Source organism: Sceloporus undulatus, chromosome 6 (genome assembly GCF_019175285.1).
Source record: "Sceloporus undulatus isolate JIND9_A2432 ecotype Alabama chromosome 6, SceUnd_v1.1, whole genome shotgun sequence".
Taxonomy (NCBI): Eukaryota; Metazoa; Chordata; class Lepidosauria; order Squamata; family Phrynosomatidae; genus Sceloporus; species Sceloporus undulatus.
Window position 1 is genome coordinate 85,928,705 of NC_056527.1, and position 18,948 is coordinate 85,947,652.

Here is an 18,948-nt window from a genome sequence, read left to right on the forward strand (position 1 = left end):
AATTCTTAAGGTGCTGCAAGAGGGAGAGGAACAGTGGTATCTAATGGAAGTATACCGTCTGACTAAAAAATTTATGTACAGCGCTGTGTAAATTTACAGTGCTTTATAAATAAAGGATAATAATAATAATAATAATAATAATAATAATAATAATAATAATAATCCTGGACTTAGCTGTTTTCTACACTCCATAATTGTTTGTGCTTGAAAGGCTCTTGATTCTGAAACCAAGCGTTGTTTGTAGATTATACAGAGGCAAAACCCTGACGTTTGAAATGGAGGGAGTGTATTTTGATATGTCACTTTCGTTGAGACAATAATATCTTATTCCACATTCTCACTTAGAGAATGCTGATAACTGAAAAGGTGACCTGCCATAATTTGTTGTGCATATGATTTTGGGCATATCATATCTCTTGCTGTTTCTGTGCTTCCTTTTCAGATCCCCCCCTCCCTCCTTCATATTACAGCATCGCTTCCTAGCTACTATTTATCTTTCCCCTCCTTTGCTCTGTGATATCTTACATCAGGGGCAGGCAAAAGTGAAGGCTAGAGAGACCTTGGAGGGCTGCACCGCTACCACACCTGATCCTGCAAAAAAGAGAAAAATCAAAATTTTGCCCCCAGAGCCCTTGTAGGGGACATGGAGGCATGTTTGTGGGCCTTCCCTGGCCCCGTAGAGGGCCTTTTGAAGCAAAAATATATTGTCTTTTTGTGGTTTTTTTTGGGGCAATGTGGTTATGTTTTGGAAGAGTTTATTCCTGGTGTTTCGCCAGTATCTGTGGCTGGCAAAATGTCAGGAATAAACTCTTCCAGACATCTTCAACTTTTAGTTTTGTATGGAATAACTGGGCTTATATATTAGTTTAAATGAGGGGTTGAACGGGGATTGTATATGCATTTTCCTGCATATAGAGACTGTCAGCAGAGTATATGAACTAGCCCTAAGTACATGTGTTAGAAATCACGCCCCAGCCCTGATCCTTTATTGGATTTAGGTTTTTTCCAAGGTACTTAAACTTTTTCCATTTGTCAAATGTAGAGGGATGTTTCCTCTTAGTGTGTGCCTGGGATAGGAGGAGAATATCTTAATGTGAGGAATTAATTTCAAGGCTTCCTTTTCCATTTTGGAATGCCAGAGCTTCAAAGTAGAGGCTATGAAATACAGTATATCTGGATATGAGCTACATGCAGCTGGAGTGAAGTGTCTGGGTTCAAGAAATAACAGTACTTAGGTGCCAGATCACATCTGCACATGGAAGTGAACTTGATGGGAGACCATAAATGAACATCGGGTGTTGTAGACTACATTTAAGAGGAAGGAATTGGCAAAACCATCTCTGAGTATTCCTTGCCTATAAACCTGTTAGATAAATACAGTGAATCATAGTGACATGGTTGCTTAAATCATGAATGGGCTGGAGACAAGGAGATTGTCAATGGGGATGGAGTTGTGCATGTGTTGCCCATATCAGATTCATAGCCTCCAGAGACCAAAGCCAAAAAGTTTTATTAAGTGCTGAAAGGACATGCCCAGTATCTCTTATTAATCATTCTCATTGCTCTCACTCAATTTTGACCAAGAATACTCTTTTTTTTTTTTTTTTGTACATGTCTTTTCTTTCATACAGGGACAGCAAAAGCGTGAGAAAGAAACCACTAGGAAGGCAGAAGGGTATGGCATTTGCCATAGTCAGTCTGCCAGGATATAAACATGGTATTAAATCGCCCCCCTCCATCCCAATCAGGTTAGGAAAGTCCTTTTTGGAGGTGGGAGAATCACTGTTCTTTAAAGTGCAAAATGGGTGGCTATGATGATATAGGTACATCAATGGAAGGGGGGGGAGAGAGGAATTAGTGGATTCCTGTTTGGGATTAGTGTGGATTGCATGGATTCTTCTGTCCCCTTCCTTATTTACCCATTAATGTAAAAATATACTTATCTGTGTAATTATGGGTTATTAGAATAACTTAATAAATGGCTGTAAAGGAATACTTTGTTGTGGCTGTGTGAATCATCATAAACATTTATTACATAAAGGATGGATGTTGGATGCTGTCAGCATGCTGCCCATCATGAGACTACTGAGTACAGTAATCCTGTTGCATCTATATAGTCAGTTTTACAGGGTTACACTATGTGTCCCCATTTGCAGAAAAGGGAAAGGAATAGCTATTTGGGTCGTTGCTGTTCCCCTTCCCCATTTTGCACTATGCACTTCTATTGACTAGTCCCAACTAGAGTTAGACCCATTGAATCAATTATTGAACAAGTCAAAACATAAATAAACCCCATTGTCTGTACTAACTGGGATGATCAACAGGATTCAGGCCATCATGTCAATTCACTTGATTTTCTGCTCAGGAGAAGGGGAGGCAATAAGTACATTGTGGACTCCCCCGCCCAGCTTAACACTAAAGATCTCAAAGTATATGTGCCTCATTTTGCCCTTTCTGTAGTATGGATTGCTGCAGATCTAGAAGGTAGTCTTGCCTATGCCAATCTCTTGGTTCTGTTTTATAGTTATAAGCTACTGTTGATAGGACACTAATATCTGTGTAGGTTTTCTTAATTGTCTCATTTTTTGTATAGTTGGATAAAAAGTCCTATATGAATATGTGTATTTTATTGCCTTATGGCAATAAAAGGAACCACTGCTTTTGGTTGTCTTTTAAAAATGATAATATAGTGAATCACAATGTGACTCAAAGCTTTTATAAAGCATATTAATTATGTTGTTGCATGGTATCTTCCATCTGTACTTTATTTTTAAAAATCCAACTATAGTATAAAATGGGGAAACAGGTTGTGGCCAGGGAACTGTGTGCAGTGTACCATCCATGTAGAGTTCGATGTTGTTGTTGTGATGACCCTGTGAATGAGACATTTCCACACACATACCCATCCTCTAGTGCTCTGCTTAAGTCCTGTAGATTCAGTCCTGTGGCCTCTCTGACTGAGTCCATCCATATGGTTTGCCTTCTTCCTCTCTTCTAACTGCTTTCCACCTTCCCTAGCATTATTCTTTTCTAGCTAGTTGTGCCTTCTCATGATGTGACCAAAGTATGACAGCTTTTGTTTCATCATCTTGGCTTCCAGGGAGAGTTCAGGTTTAATCATTTATTTGCCTTTTTGGCCATCCACTGTAACCTCAGCACTCTTCTCCAGCATCATATCTCAAATGAGTTACCTAATTTAAAAAAAAAAATAGCCTTCTTTTTAAAAATTGTTTTCTTCTCCTCTCCTTTAATGGACAATTTTGCTCTGGGTTGGGCCATGTTTTGGGCTCTGGGACTTTTCGTTTTTCCAAAACTGGAAGTAAATTCTGGTTATGTCTGCTTTTGTAAAGGGCCTTTCCTGAACCTATGTCCACTGTTTTGTGGCAAAATGTCTATGTCCCCTGGATCTTGGGAAATTGCTATGTAAAAGAAAATTGTATTGTGCTACCTAGGTCTCTGATTACATAGTGTAGAGCTTTCTGTTTTGGTCGATGCCTAAGGCAGTGTTAAATAATGTCCTGGGTCTCAGATTTGGACATACCCTATATACTCAACTATAAGTCGATCTCACGTATAAGTCGAGGGCAGGTTTGGGGGCGAAAATTATGGATTTTGATATGACCCGTGGAGAAATCAAGGGTAAAACTTAAGGCCATGTAACAAAGAAGCCGGAAACGGAAACGATGCCAAAGAACTTATAAAATTTCAGTCAACATAACTGTTTGTGTTCATACTGAAGGTTGGATATATAGGAACCATCCTCTGGTGAAAGGCAAGAGTGTAATCTGTCTTGGTAGCACTGATCCCCACGCCCTGCTTTATTCTCTCGTCCATGCCACCCCTTTCTACCCCAGATTGTGCTGCAGCAACTGCATGCTGCAGCAACGATCCGCTCCCTCTCGGGAGCAAAAAAGGCTGCTGAAAACAGCTTCCTGGAAGGGGCGCCATAATGCTGCTAGCACACCATGATGATGCTCCTTCCACAGAGTGCCGTTTGGGCGCTCCGATGCCCATGCATCATCATGATGTGTCCCATGTGGATGGACGCATGCCAACATGGCACTATCTCTCCCTACTTTCAGCTCCAGGTCAGCACAAAGTACCAGTCTGTTTAGCGCCTCAGTTAATAGGACCTGAACCTTATTTCTTCCGTTGATCCTTGCAAGGAACCTGTTCAGGTCACAAAATTCTATATTCACAGGTGATGTGGCTTGAGGTAGAGCATTGGATTAACTTTTTCTCTGATGGTGAGAGTTCACTTTGGCCCTTTTTATCTGTGAAAGAGCCAGTTGATTCTAGCTGCCATGTTACTGAAATTGAATTAGTTGTGTGATGCTATAGACAACCCATGAATGAGTTTTCAGTTATATGAGATGCGGAAAAAATATTGACTGGCTTTAAAGTAGGTGGTGCTTCATGCATGCATACATACTTATATGTATAACTGATATTACATTCTAAACAGGGTTTATTCCATAACAGCTTTGTTTTGGAAATTATAAACTTTAGTTTATAAACCTCTATTAGGGTCAATGTGTCACTTCCCTTGATTGCTGCATTGACCATCTGCCTTAAAGAATAGCATATTACAAAACCAGGAAGAATAAACTTGATGTCACTAAACCATTTCTGATTTTTGCTGCAGATAGTGTTAAAAAAGGGTAGGCAGTATAAAGTAGAATGGGACTGTCATGCTGTTGATGATAGAGTAGCTTGGAGTTCTCTCATTCATAGGGTTGCCATAGGTCAAAGTTGACTTGATGGCAGTTAACAATAATCTGTATCTCATGGTCATCAGCTCTAGAGGAGCAAGGATTTCTAACATTCAGAGGTTTAAAAATAGCAATAAAAGGGCTCCTTGTTCCTCCTGGTGGACAATTTTGCTCTAGTTTCTCTTATTTTACTCTCCCAAATTATGCAAGAAAAGCTTGAGAATAAAACAGGAGTTGATATGTGTGTGAAAAGATTTCTGGACAGTTCCACTACTGAAAACAAATCTCTGGACCAAGCATGTGCTCAGTTGCATCTTGTTCAACAGATCTATGACCACCTTCCTAAGCTACTATTTTGCTTTTATTCCAAAGCACCCACAGTTCTACCGAGAAGGAGAGTACATCCCTTAAGGTTAAACCTATCCCACTGCTTTACTTAAAGACAACAGTTTCCTTTAACAAACAGGAAAGCAAGGGTAATCTGTATTTCAGATGGATGACTGTTCTTTTGTTTCTTAAGGCTAAATAATTCCTTTTTGGAAGAGTGATGTCTTCCTCCTGCCTAATCTAATTTGGAAACCACAGAGGAAAAAATGCATTAGGATTTTGAAGCAGAACCTTGCAATATCATCAGGAATGGCTAAACTGTAAATGGCCATAGGCAGGTTGGAGCCATAACTGATGTTTCCTTATTCTAGTAATTAAATTCTAGGTAGGCATTGATTAGTATTTATTTATTGAATACATTTGTATTATCCTTTCCGATTAAGTTATTAGAGTGGCTAACAGTATTAATAAATTGCAATAAAAATAATAACCACACGTTGTGGGTTTGTGCCCTAAAATTGTTCGCGACTTATGGCAACCCTAAGACAAACCTACTATATCATGTAGTTTTCTTGGCAAGATTTGTTCAGAGGGGGATTGCCTTTGCCTTTCTCTGAGGCTGAGAGTGTGTGACATGGTCATGGTTACCCAGTGGGTTTCCATGGCCAAATGCAGATTTGAACCCTAGTCTTCCTAGTCATAGTCATCACTCAAACCGTTATATCACACTGACTCCCAATAACCATACATACTTAAAAATAATATAAAATGAATAAAGCAGTAACAGATTTCTGGTTTCATCTTGACCTTTCTTTCTCTTTTCTGCCTTGTTTTGTACAGTAGCTGTTTAGTCTTTAATGTAGTTTTAAGATGTCAAGAATAATAAAAAACAGCACTATTAATTCAACAAACCCAAGGAAAGCAACTCATCTGAAAAAAGTCTGTGTGTCAAATTGATAATTCAAATGAACAGTTATTGCCTCCAGCGATGCAGAGAGAAAACTTTTCCCCCTCTATAGCCTACCTTTTTACCTTCATGAAACTTAAGGCAACATACATTGAGATTTCCTGTTGAAGCACTGACCAGATACATAAACCTGATCATCAGTATGGGCTTATAGACTGAACATGGCGTATGTGGGATATTCATCCCCTATTGATGGAGGGAAGCACAATTCTGCTCAACATTAAAAATATTGCTGCTGGCACTGTTAAAGTTAACAAAGATGAATTTTCATTGCACAAGTAAGCTGCAAAATTTTGAAGATGATACTTAATGGGGAAGATGGCCACTTCGTATATTACATTCCTAGCATCCATAGGAACACCTCAGCAAACTGTGCTTAGTTGAGAAAAAAAATGAAAGTACTGTATGTTAACAGAGATGCAAGATATTGCTACAAACAGCCTCTTAAAAAGAATGGAATGAGTGGACCCTGAGATGGCAACAACTAGCAAAGCCCAAGAAGTCATATTAGTATTCAAAGTTGCCTAGAACATGGGGAAGACCTCTTTTTGGTTTCATATTTTCCTCCCCTTTCTTGTCCTTCCAGCCCCCATCAACTTTGCATGAGCTGAGGGTGATAGAAATAGGGCTGGGCTGGGCCCCAAGCTGACCAAATCTATGTATGCTTAGTCCCCAGAGAAATCTCCAAGCACAGAAGGAGTTATTTAGCACATGCTTGACATGAGGAACCAGACCAAATATAAAGCTAGATGCTTTAAGGCAGTATTGTATCACCATTTTTTGGGGGTCACACACTTCTTTGAGATTTTAATGAAAGCTATGGGCCCCTTTTCTAGCAATATATAGAGACAGATGCACACAACCTTTTGTATACAGTTAATTTTTATTGCATTGAAAATTGGTTTCATTTGCATATACAGTACTAAAAATATTCCTTAAAATTCAGTGTAACAAGAAACATAAAAAGTATCATGAATAAAATTGAATCAGTTCGTTGTCTGTGCCTTTTCCAGCGATGGAGGTGGAAACATCCTATAACGTGGATTCATATACACCAAGTGACTGACCCAATCCAGGTCACTGATGACAAAATCAACATTTCTAATAACTTGATTCAAAAAGTGATTTCAACATCTTTTTGTCACAATTAAATTGTGGCTTGTCTTGGATGCATTTTAACATGCTACAAGAAGATTGAGATATCTCTGTTGTGATCAGTTGCTGATCACTCCATTTACAGTGCAGCTATTTCCTCTGCACTACCAACAATCACATCCATCTAAGATAAATGTAGGACATGACATGGCCTTCATCTTCCACATTTACATGCCACCTCTGTTGAGTTGCCTTGAATCAAGAAGAGGCTTCCTTTGGAAGACACATCTGGTGGTTCTCACATAAGTGATATGCCTCAGTTCACCCACCCATTGGTTTGGGGAGCTTTGAATCAGTTAGTTGTCTGTGCCTTCTGCATGACACCCTCGTCGACCATTCATAAATCCATGATTTAAGTCTTGCAAGGTTAAATCTTTCAAGGATACTTTGATTTGGGTATGGACTGGTGCTGAATTAGTGTTGAGTCTAGAAACATTTCCTAGCTGTGTATTGATTCTGTGGAATGTGGAATTACTGCCATCCCAGTCAGGTCAAACATCCAGACAGAAATCATAGAACCCAGAATCAACAATATCTCTGTCTTGTCTGGATTAATTCAATGTGTAAACATTCCTTATGTATTTACTTACTGCTCAGAAGAAAAATCTAATGTATGTTGCAATGATTTACTTTGTATGCAGGTAGTATAGTCAGACTTTCTTATACATGAATTCTGCATCCATGGATTCCACCATCCATGGCTACCCTTCCCAAAAAAAGTCAAACATTGATTTTCCCATTTTTATAAGGGACACCATTTTACTATGCTATTGTATATAATGGGATTTGAGCAACCACGGATTTTGGTATCCATGGAATGTGTGTGTGTCCTGGAACCAAACACCAGCAGATAGTGAGGGTCCACTGTTGTGAATACCGCAGTGTACTTTCATAAGTGAAAATCTGATTTGCTTCATCCTTGCATTTAATGTAAATCAAACAAACAAGAGTCTCTTTCCTAACCCCTAGCATCAAAGCTTCCTTTGTTCTTTAATTAAATTCAGATGCCTCAGATTTTAATATCTTATTAAAATAATCTTTTGATTTGAAAAATGTGTATTTGGGCATGCGTGCATTTATATATATAAATATGCAGAAAGAATAAAGATGGACACAGGAACAATCCTGCTTCAAAATGCTCATGTTTGGAGGAGAGATTTAAGACAAAGTAGGGCAGATGGCCCAGTTTACACAAATGTGCTGAGGTTGTGCGCAGCCTCTTGTATAATTTCCTCATGCTGTATTAATCAGACATATTAGCTATGTCACAAAATAATCATTTTCTTCATCGTCAGAAGTTTGACTTAACATATGCTAACCTAGAGAGAGTAACAAGCAGACTGATAGGTTATCTCGAGTCTACACACATAATACACTGACTAGGCCATCGTAATAAGAATAAAAACCAGAAACATCTGGATGTCCACTTATAGTTTTTGTTTTGTCCCTTAATGTCCCCTCGCCATTTTTTGTTCATGGCCTTCCGTCTGGAGGCTTTCTTTTCTTGGAGGAGGTATCTGATGCGTGAATGTGTTAAGCTTAAGCCTGGATGAATTTTTATCTGCTGTTTAATCATAGTTGTTATTAATTGTATTTTATTGTTTAATTACACAGTAAGCTGATTTGTGGGTTTTTTTCAAATGAAAAGACTTGTTAAAGTATTTTCATTTAAAAGAAAGGAAATAATAGACAATATTTCCCCAGGGGACCTACAAAATATATTAGACGAATGAGATAAGATATGGTAGGCTTTGTGTGTGTAGAAGTAATTCATGTGGAATAACAAAAGATATGTGTTTGCTGGAGCTACAGCTTTAAAACCATGAAACATAGAAAAATCCTGGCATGTATGCAGAGAAGTATCTGGAGGATAATGAGTTGTTGTTTTTTTTTAATGTACAAGTTAGCTACTGTATAAATAGATTTTATTTTGGAGATTTACATCATGTTTTTCCCACCCTGAAGTATTCCCAGGAAAACTCCCAACATTGCCAACATTCCCTTTCTTTAGGTCCGTTTAAATTAACCCCGTATTTCCGGAAATGAAACATACCACTCCAGGGCTATCTATTTGTGTTATATGCCAGAACTAACTGAGATGGCCACTGCCAAGAAACGGTGACTGTGTCTAGGAGAGAGGTTCAACAGAGCTCAAATGAAGGAAAGAGAAGTGCTAGAAAATGAGCCCAATGCTTAATTGGTGTAATATTGCTGAGCTACTTTATCACTTTGAGCATAACCTTTGACTAATAATTAAGAAGGTTCCACTGGGAATTAGAAAAAGGCAGTTTCTGAAACCTTGCCTGAATTTAGATGTGACAAGTGATTAGTGAAAGGGCAAGGAGGATGAACACTAGAGAGTAGGGAGGGAGGGATGTTTCAAGAAAGAGCTTGGATGCAAAACTATGAATACTCAGGTAAAATCAAGATAAAAAAGAGCTGGAAATTCTCAATACTTCTAGGGATGTTTCCCCTTTCTGTGCTTGTATTCTGAAGCCTGTACCAGCACCTTGAGCCAGTAGGTTGCAAGAGTTTCTATCAAGTGCAGAGGTTTGCCATCAATATATCTGATGGAGCTTTGAGATTCCTTCTGCAAAATGGCAGTCCATCTTATGGGGATAAAGTGGACTGACCCTCAGAGAGTTGTATGGGTGCACCATGGCAGGGAACATGCTTTAGAGGTGCTAGGTTTACTCCGATAAGGCCGGCAAAATGTGTCCAACTCAGTTATCCACTTTGCTTGAAGGATTGGGTGTTAAACCAAGAGCTATTTCAAACCTTGAGTAGATAAATATTTTTACCAATTAATAAGAGATGGGACAGAGAAAACAAGTTAGGTAGCAAGTATGCTCAAGATAGAACATTTTGGAAAGGCTTTAAGTAACAAGCACTCATTATAGAGTTTCTAGAGTTTTATTCTGCTGTGTAATCTGTGATTCTCTTTTACAACAGAGAAAGGAAAAACAATAGAGAAAGGAAAACGTATCTCCTTATTCCTACTTCCTCTGGTTTAACACATCATATTTATGCACCAGTTTTATGAAATGGCTGCATCAAAGAATTGTGAATTCCTCTTAAAAATACTCCATAGAGACTACTCACCCACTCCCTTGCCTTCTATTCTCTTTTCTCCCAGAATTTAAACACCACTTTAGTAGCAGCCTCTGGCGACACATTTCACTATTCCCTTAGCAAACGATTCATCTAGTTTTATATGTCATATTCATCTACCCTAAGGGACAATCAGTTTTCTGCTCACAGCCATGGAGGTCTGACTCTGAAGTTACTGATTTATGGATGAAATTTCCACATGGTTGTCTGGCAGAGATGTCCTAAAACATTCATATTCTTAAAGAGGACACATTCATATCTCAGTGTATGGTCACTTCCAGCCTGTTCATCTGTTGAAATTAGGCACATGGGCCTGTTACAGACTGCCAAAATAAAGCTGCTTTGGGTCTCTTTGGAGGTATTGCTGTTTAAATGATGCGTGCATCCTAAGAATCCGGAAGCTGCACCAAAGCTGCCCTCCAGTGCTTAGGAATGGAGTATGGCTTTGGCGCGACCTCTGGACTCTTAGGACCCATGCATCATTTAAATAGCATACCTCCAAAGACACCCGAAGCAGCTTTATTTTGGCAGTCAGTAACAGGCCATGGACTGTTTGATGGGGAGGTCAAAGAAGAGGAACACTTCTTTTCATGTCCAATATTAAGTATAAAAAATGATACAAACCTCAGTCTCTTAACCACCCTCCCCCAGGTATCCTAATAAAGATAAATTTCAAAATAGTTCTATCTCTCTTTTTTAGTCTTCTAGATTTGTGTTAGTCGTCCTTAACTTCCTCCCTTTTTATACTCTGTCTTAGCAAGTTGTATCGTTTTCCTAGCATGCACAGTTTTTGAACCTTTCTTCTACAACGGAACCATGGTTTTCCAAGTTTTTGTTCTGTCTTAAATCCTGTCACATCTTGAAGGCTCAGAATCCATTACAGCAAGGAAACATAGTGAAGGAATGCATAGAAGTGTAATATAATAGTACCTTAAATAGAAATGCCAATAACATTTAATAACTCAACTTTTGTAGTGGTTCGATTGTTATATGACTCTAGAGACCAGGGTTTGAATCTCGGCTCAGAACAAATCTTGCCAAGAAAACCCTATAATAGAGTTGTCATAAGTCAGAAACAACTTGAAGCCACACAACAACGACAAACCAACATACCAACCATGTTATAACTAGGCTCTCTCTTCTTGTCTCTTGGTGTTCTCTTCTGGCCAAGTATTTTCTCACAGCAAGAAAAGAGAGGAGAGATAAAATTTGCAAGTGTAGATATCTTTTATTACACCCTATTCCCAAGGTTATTATGTAATACATTCCCATTGCTAGGAAGCTAGCTCCAGTTACATGGAGAAGGTGGGATGTAGGCAGAACCTCATTGCATCCAAGGTGTCTTCAGGAACAAACTAGGTGCATGGTATCTACTGGAAAAAACAAAGCTCAGGGGTAGCACTGGAATAGTGTTGTTAGATAGCCCTCTTGTGGATGAGTTGTTTGGGATGTTAAGGTCATACAAGGTCCTCAACTTGAGGATCCCCTTAAAATTCATAGTTTTATTCTCTTCTCTGCACCTTTTAATATCATATACAGTACTATAATCCAGTGATCAGCACAAATTGCTAGAGATGGAGAAACTCACAAGAGAGTAATGTAAAATTTTGTTCCCCCCCCCCCAACCCTTGATACTACTATTGTACCATATAGCCTTTCAAAAGTCTCAGCTTGGAATCTTTGAGAAAACATTCACTGAACTGTATAGTAGTTGTGACCCATTTGGGATTTCACTTAAACAGTTAATTTGAAGGGACTTCATTTTCTTCCTAGGAATTAAAATGGTGGCTTTAGAAAGCTGCTTTTCACACATTGAGATGTGATAATTTTTCTTTTTGCTTTGCTGTGACCTGCATGGTTGTTGTCAGTTTGTTTACTTGCCCTGCAATTGGTATCAAGTGACATCTGACCTAATAACAGAAAGAGAACGGATATAACCATGTGATATATATATATATATATATATATATATATATATATATATAATCATTACAGTAGTTTATTTTAAGTTGGCCATTCTCCCCTCTGAACCTGAAGATCTTCTTAATTTAAGTGCATAATTATTTTTCCCTCTTCTGTTTTAAATAAACCAGTGCAAACATCTGTAGCATTTACTGGAGGGAATCTAGAAAGCATATCTTCTGATTGCCAAATGTTTCCTTTTTTAAATGTGATTTAGGACATAATTTTAATTGTATAGACAACATACTTGGGTTCAGGGATGGCAGACAGAATAGCAAGAGAAACAAAAAAAAAGAGCTTTGGGATTCTCTGAGTTAGCAGATAAATACATTTCTCAATACATAGTGTCTTCCTGAAGAATATCACTTTTCCACTTTAGGGAATTGTTTTCTTCTTTATATGAAAAACTTCTACATACAAACATTAACATGTCAATGTATTCCATACTACCATTCCATTCACAATTGATGGCAATCTGTGGAAATTTACACTCCAGTTCTCAGTCCAATGACTGTTAAAAAGGCTTACATTTTAAATATAGGTGGGCAAAATTTGCCCCCCCCCCCATGTTTTGTTGGACTGCAACTCCCATCAGGTCTAGCCACCATGGCTAATGGTGAGGAATGCTGAATGCTGCTATCTGGCAACAACTGGAGGGTCACATTTCCCCCACGTATGTTTTAAAACATAAGCAACAACATCAGTCAGTTAAAACAAAAATAGCAGGAGAGTTCTCAAGTAAAGGAAATAAAACTGCATCATTCAAAAAACTAACCTTAAAACATTCTACAATGAAGGGATGATAGAATCAGTACCACCTGAATCATTCTGTGAAGAGCACTCTGTAGCCAGGGCTGCATATAGATTGCAAAATTAGTGCAGTTTGACACCACTTTTATCTGCCATGGCTCATGGCTATGGAATCCTAGGATTTGTAATTTTGTGAGACATTTAGTCTTCTCTGACAGAGAGCTCTGGTGCCTGAACAAACTACAGATCCCGGGATTCAATAGGATGGAGCCATGACAGATAAAGTGGTGTCAAACTGAATTTAATTCTGCAGTGGGACAGCAGCCCAGGACATTCTAACTGCAAAACCCCTTTCCTTAATCACTATTGATTTCACTCCAGAGAGAGGGGGAAATTTGGGGAAGGACCGCCTAATTTGATCTTAAAACACAGACAGTCCTTCAATTACTTGCCCCAAATGATTAGGATATTGTGGCTGGTGGAGCTCCTGTTCCCTAAGCAACTTTGCCGTGGAAAGGCTCAGTCATTTCTCCTGAAGAACCTGGCTGTTGGTATTCAGGGATAGCAAGCAAATCTCTAGTCTTGATGGCTTTTAATTTGAGATAATACATTTGAGGTGGAAAATATGTTGGAGATAGGCTTCAAATGCTCCCCTGTCTCTTGATAGAAGACCTCGAGCAAGTCTCCATCATGCAGCCTCAATTCATGCAGCTTGTTTTGGTCACCTGCTTTGTAGAATATTATCAATGGAGTGTAACCATGTTTGTAATTTAGAAATAATAATGGCTGAAGGAAATTTGATGATTTGGTGTATTTTCCTGGAGGTGTCTACAACAAGGAAAGTGATAGTAAATACTTTATTTGTTGCTTTGGCATGGGTTAGTCAGTGAAAATATTAGTGTAATAAATATGAAAAGCATTTGTTCCAAAGTAGTGGGGCACTTTTATTAATATTATTATCTAATGATGGCTATCCCCTCTCTTCTAGATAACCTTTGTGACAGCATGGCCGACCAGCATAAGGACTTCAATATGACAGATGACCATTTGGTGAGCCAAGCTAGGTGGAACCAGACAGGTGAGCCTTTTCAGGTGGGAGACAGGAAGGAGCTTCTTCCACAGGGTGGAATCCAGAAGGATGGTGACACCCAGTTCAAAAAGAATGGAGAAAAGCTGTCTGTGGGGATGGAGCCTGCAAGCGTAAATGGGTTGAGGAAAGGTTAGTTGTGAATCCTCGTCACAGGTGACATAGTGCATGTTTGTGCCACTCGCTGCCAGCGCTTTGCATTCAGTGGTGTGATGCATCCTGTTCCAGAGCTTTGTCACTTAAACGCTATGGCTGTTATCAGAAAAGTGACCGTAAAGATGTTTTTAAATTCTAGAAGAGTAATTACGTTAGTCTGTTGCAGCATGAAGAAGAAAAACAAGTGCATATCTGGGAGACCGCCTTGTTTATTACAGCAAGAGCTTTTGGAGGCTCAGCCTGCTTCATGGCATGGAGTGAAAAAGCAGATAGATCAAATATGTACAAGCTGATGACAAATCAAATTAGTTAAATGACAACAAAGTCAAATGGACTCTCATTAATGGATTGTTGGGCATAATAATATGCTTTCCAGTGAATGAGTTATATTTTGTACTGTGAGAATCACTCATAATTGTGGTTCAGCTGCTGAGTAGCCTAGTCAAAAAATGTTAATGAATCCAGTTCTGCAGCCAGTTATGAAGGGAAGTATGTGTAGCCATTTGCCTCCAAGCAGTGTCCCAACAGTGAAGTCGAAGGCTTTCATGGCCGGCATCCATAGTTGATGCCAGCCACAGATGCTGGTGAAACACCAGGAAGAAACTCTTCTAGAACATGGCCACATAGCCCAAAAAACCCACAAAAAAACTATGTCCCAACAGTACTTGTTTTTAAAGCCGTGGCAGTTTCATACTGGCTCAGATAGACATAATACTCCCTTTCTGCGATGCTATAGACTATCAAGCTAGGAACAAGCATCAAGCCCATATGTGTCCACATCCCATGTTCGCCCCCTTTTGTGCACTGATCCTGCTTGGATAATCTACAGTTCTGTTACATCTGAAGGGGGGAACTGTGTTCAAAAGCTAGTTTACTAACTGGGTTCTTAAACCACAGTGACTTAAAATCCTAGGTAGTAAATTGACAGTAAATGCACTTCTCCTTTTTGGATGTTAACTGAGAACTGTTAAACTAGCCTGAGCTGTTGTTTGAAGGAGAAAGAGGCAGAGGTAGTGTGATTTACCAAACTGGGGATGTAATGTGTGATCCATACTGTCCTTTTCCGTTGATGTCAGTACCCTTTTCCATTCTCTTCTTGGTGCAGGAGAATCAGTTTGGTTACAGGATAGAAAGATGGGTTTTTATTTGATACTTTGCTCATCAAAATTTTATCTGTGGGCCAGATCCTTAATCATTTTGAGAATGGCAATAGTAATGTATTTGATGTGATGTGATTTATGCATTCTCATACTCCGAGGTATGCATTGCATATGAAAAAGAAAACCTGTACTCTCAGAAATTCAATCTTTGCTGTCACTTTTCAGAACTGTTACAAAGTTGCTTCATCATCCCTCACAATGAGAGTCAAATTTTAAACTAGGAAATAGTTTGAAGTGCGTGGGAATCTTATAAACGGAAATTAGAAGAAGGAGCATAATTAGGAGAAAGGGCAAGCTTTTCAGAAAACAACTGCCTTTTGTCGCACCATTTGTCTTGTCCCTTGATTTGAGTTAAAGTTTAACTGTTAAACTATTAATTGGATAAAAAGCCTTAATTAATGTGTGATGTGTGTGTGTGTGTGCGCGCGTGTATTTAAGATTCGTGAAATTAGTTTTTCTTATATAGATTTCACTTATCAGATATTTTTTGTTGTGCTGGCTAGTCTTAATAAAGACATTATCAACCATGCACTTGCTTTTCTTTCTTCTTCTGAACCAACACAACTACATTTGTTTGGTTTCTGCGGATGATTTTATAGTTAGAAAGCAACATACCAAAGATGTGCATACAGGAAGCCTGTTTATTCTAAACCAGAGCTCCCGTGATTTTTGTGAAACTTTGAACTACTTTAATTGCCTAGATGTCAGATGTTGCCTCTTTAAGTCTGTGTGTTTTCCACCATTTCCGTCAGTGTTCTCTGTAATCTATGTACTAGAGGTCACAAACATCTAGGTCAACCCTGTCTACTGAGTGAAGATGAGTGATATATACTTTTGTAACACACCTCAGTAGGGTACAGTTTTATAAATGCTTGGACTTAAATTCAACTGAGAGCATTGGCAAATTCCAAGTAAATTTTAAACAGGATTGATAGCAGCAGGGCATAGTCATAATTTGTCCAATTAGGTAACCGAGAGCAAAGAACAGATTGGTGTCAAATGCTAGAGATGTCTATGGATAGAAGAATACAAGAATTCTACTTCATTATTCTATCAGTGGCCAGCATGATGGTTGTAGCAGTTCCAAAAAACGAGCCTTTAAAATGACATTTCCCTCTAATCTGTTTCTGTATCTATATATTTGGCACTATTCCAGAAACATCAATGCAGGTGTGGGCAACTTCTGGGAGTAGGGGTGAGGCATGTCCCCAATTCCTAATGTGCTACTGCGGCTGCTCTAGAGAAAGAAGACCCCCCCCCCCACTGTTTTTCTATTAAATAATACAGGTTGAGCATCCCTTATCCAGAATTCCAAAATCCAAACTACTCCAAAATTCAAAAGTTTTTGAACTACAGCACAAGTAGCATAGTATGTACTTTTACTGTATTTACAAGGCTGGAGAGAGGCATAGCTGGAGATCCATGACCAACCTATGTGAAGCCCACAACAAGAACATGAATCCATGCCTCCCATCATTTCACAGATCCTCAGTCTCTCTCCAGCTTCATTATGTCTCATTATGTTTATGCAAATGCAGGTATTTCAAAATAAAAATTTAAAAATGCAGAATACAGAATGCTTCTGGTTTCAAACACTTTGGATAAGGGGTGCTCACCTTGATTGTATGCTTTCCATAGACTTTGTTTTCAAGTAGAATTGTACTTCCAGAAGTCTGATTCTGCTTGTAAAGAATGATACTTTTTGACACTGCAGCAGATTCTGCAGCAGTGGAAACCCTTGGAAGATCTTAAAAAATAGTGAGATGGTCAGTCTTCCAATAGTTCATAACAAAACACACACACTAAAATTATCCTTTCCTCTTTTTTTATTTACTGTTAAGGACCAAGCCTCTCAAAATTTATACTCTCAAAATAATTATTGCCACAATTTAATTGCTTTAATGTTATTTTTGGACTCAGTTGTATATGTTTTGTAATAATTTATTAAGCAGTATATAAAACCAATGAATACAGTTCTTAAAATGCATGTACTGTATTGCTTGTTGCTCACCCCTACTTTAATGGGTAATCTTCTTCCTGCTTTCGTCAGCACAGGAATGCCTTTGTAACAGTTCTTCTACAAGACATATGAAACTGCTTTATGACTGATCTCAAACCACTGATACATTTAACCTAACATTCTCTATTCTGAGTAGTTCTTTGCCTGCATCTACCACACTGGGCTGGAGGTCCATTCATTTATGAAGAGCCACACATGGAACTGAGATCTGCTTTGATGTGGCATCCATTAATAAAAACTAAGAAGAACCAGTTGGATTAGACCAAAGGCCTGTCAGTTCAAGTATTTTCTTTACTCCATGACCAACCTTTGTGAACCCCTCAAGGACATGAGCTCAACAGTACTCTTCTGCTCATTCTTCTTACTAATGGATTTTTGGTCCAAATGTGCATCTCTTTACACTTGCTCACATGCAAATTTCATTTACTATTTTAATGCTCAATCCACCATTCCCTTGATTTTGAGATATTATTTTAGAACTTTTCCTAATCTACTCTTTCCCCAACCACCCTAAATAATTTAGTATCACCTCACTGCTCCTCCCAAACTCCACATCATTTTTTGAATCCGGAGGAACAGAAACAATGCAGAATGTTAAGTTCTTGTTTATGGTCTCTGTTACTCTCATATAGTACTTTTGCATCTGCACAGAGTGTGTTTCAGCACCTCTCAGAGCTAAAGAGTATGGATGGGAGACTCTGCTGTGCAAACCACATGCTGAGGTTACTGTTCAGCTATAGGTCAGCTGGTGGAAACACACCTAGGTTTTTTGCTTGGGAGCTAGAATTCAACTTTTTGGAAGCTTTACTCCATGCCACCCCCCCTTTCAGTCCTGTATGTCTTGGAAATTTCCTAGGCAAAGGAGACACTTTGCCCCAAACCTCAAAAACAGAGAGACATACAGGACTGAAAGGGTAGGGGGTATGTCTCTCTGTTTTTGAGGTTTGGGGCAAAGTGTCTCCTCTGCCTAGGAAACTTCCATCAGTTTGACTCCAGTCAGAACTAAATATGACTGGAGCAGGCAGGGGTGCCATAATTGGGTGAATAAATTCAGTTGAAGTCCCTTCTTTGAGGACAAGCACTTCAGTCTGTTGAGGTGTCTCTCAGGATATCTGCACTGATCATTTGCAGGGTTCCAGCTATGTTACTAGTATTGCTGGTGTTGCCAGAAAAATGGAAAGCTGGTATTTTGGGGACTGACAATTGTTTTGCTGATGTTGTGTGCCTTCACATTATTTCCGACTTATGGCAACCCTAAGGCAACCCTATCATGGGGTTTTCTTGGCAAAATTTGTCCAGAGGAGGTTTGCCATTGCCTTTCCCTAAGACTGAGAGTGTGTGGCTTGCCCAAAGTCATCCAGTGGGTTTCATGGCCAAGCTGTCTCCACAGTCATAGTCCATCTGTCAAACCACCACTCTACACTGGCTCTCTATTTTGATGGAATCACAGGGAAGGCTATAAAGGAGAAGGAAGTGACTCCAGTTCAGAAATAATAATAATAATAATAATAATAATAATAATAATAATAATAATAATAATA

The 18,948-nt window shown here is 38.9% G+C and overlaps 1 protein-coding gene across 7 annotated transcripts in view; it reads left to right on the forward strand.

Moving 5' to 3' along the window:
• Positions 1–18,948, forward strand: part of MAPT (microtubule associated protein tau) — a 95,911-nt gene that overhangs the window by 25,375 nt on the left and 51,588 nt on the right. For 6 of the 7 annotated variants that reach the window (XM_042473402.1, XM_042473407.1, XM_042473409.1 and 3 more), the window contains one exon: positions 13,973–14,062. In XM_042473402.1, the coding sequence (XP_042329336.1) occupies positions 13,973–14,062 (90 nt within the window). Of the gene's footprint in view, positions 1–13,972; positions 14,204–18,948 lie in introns of all 7 variants that reach the window. The other variant, XM_042473401.1, reaches the window with a different exon arrangement.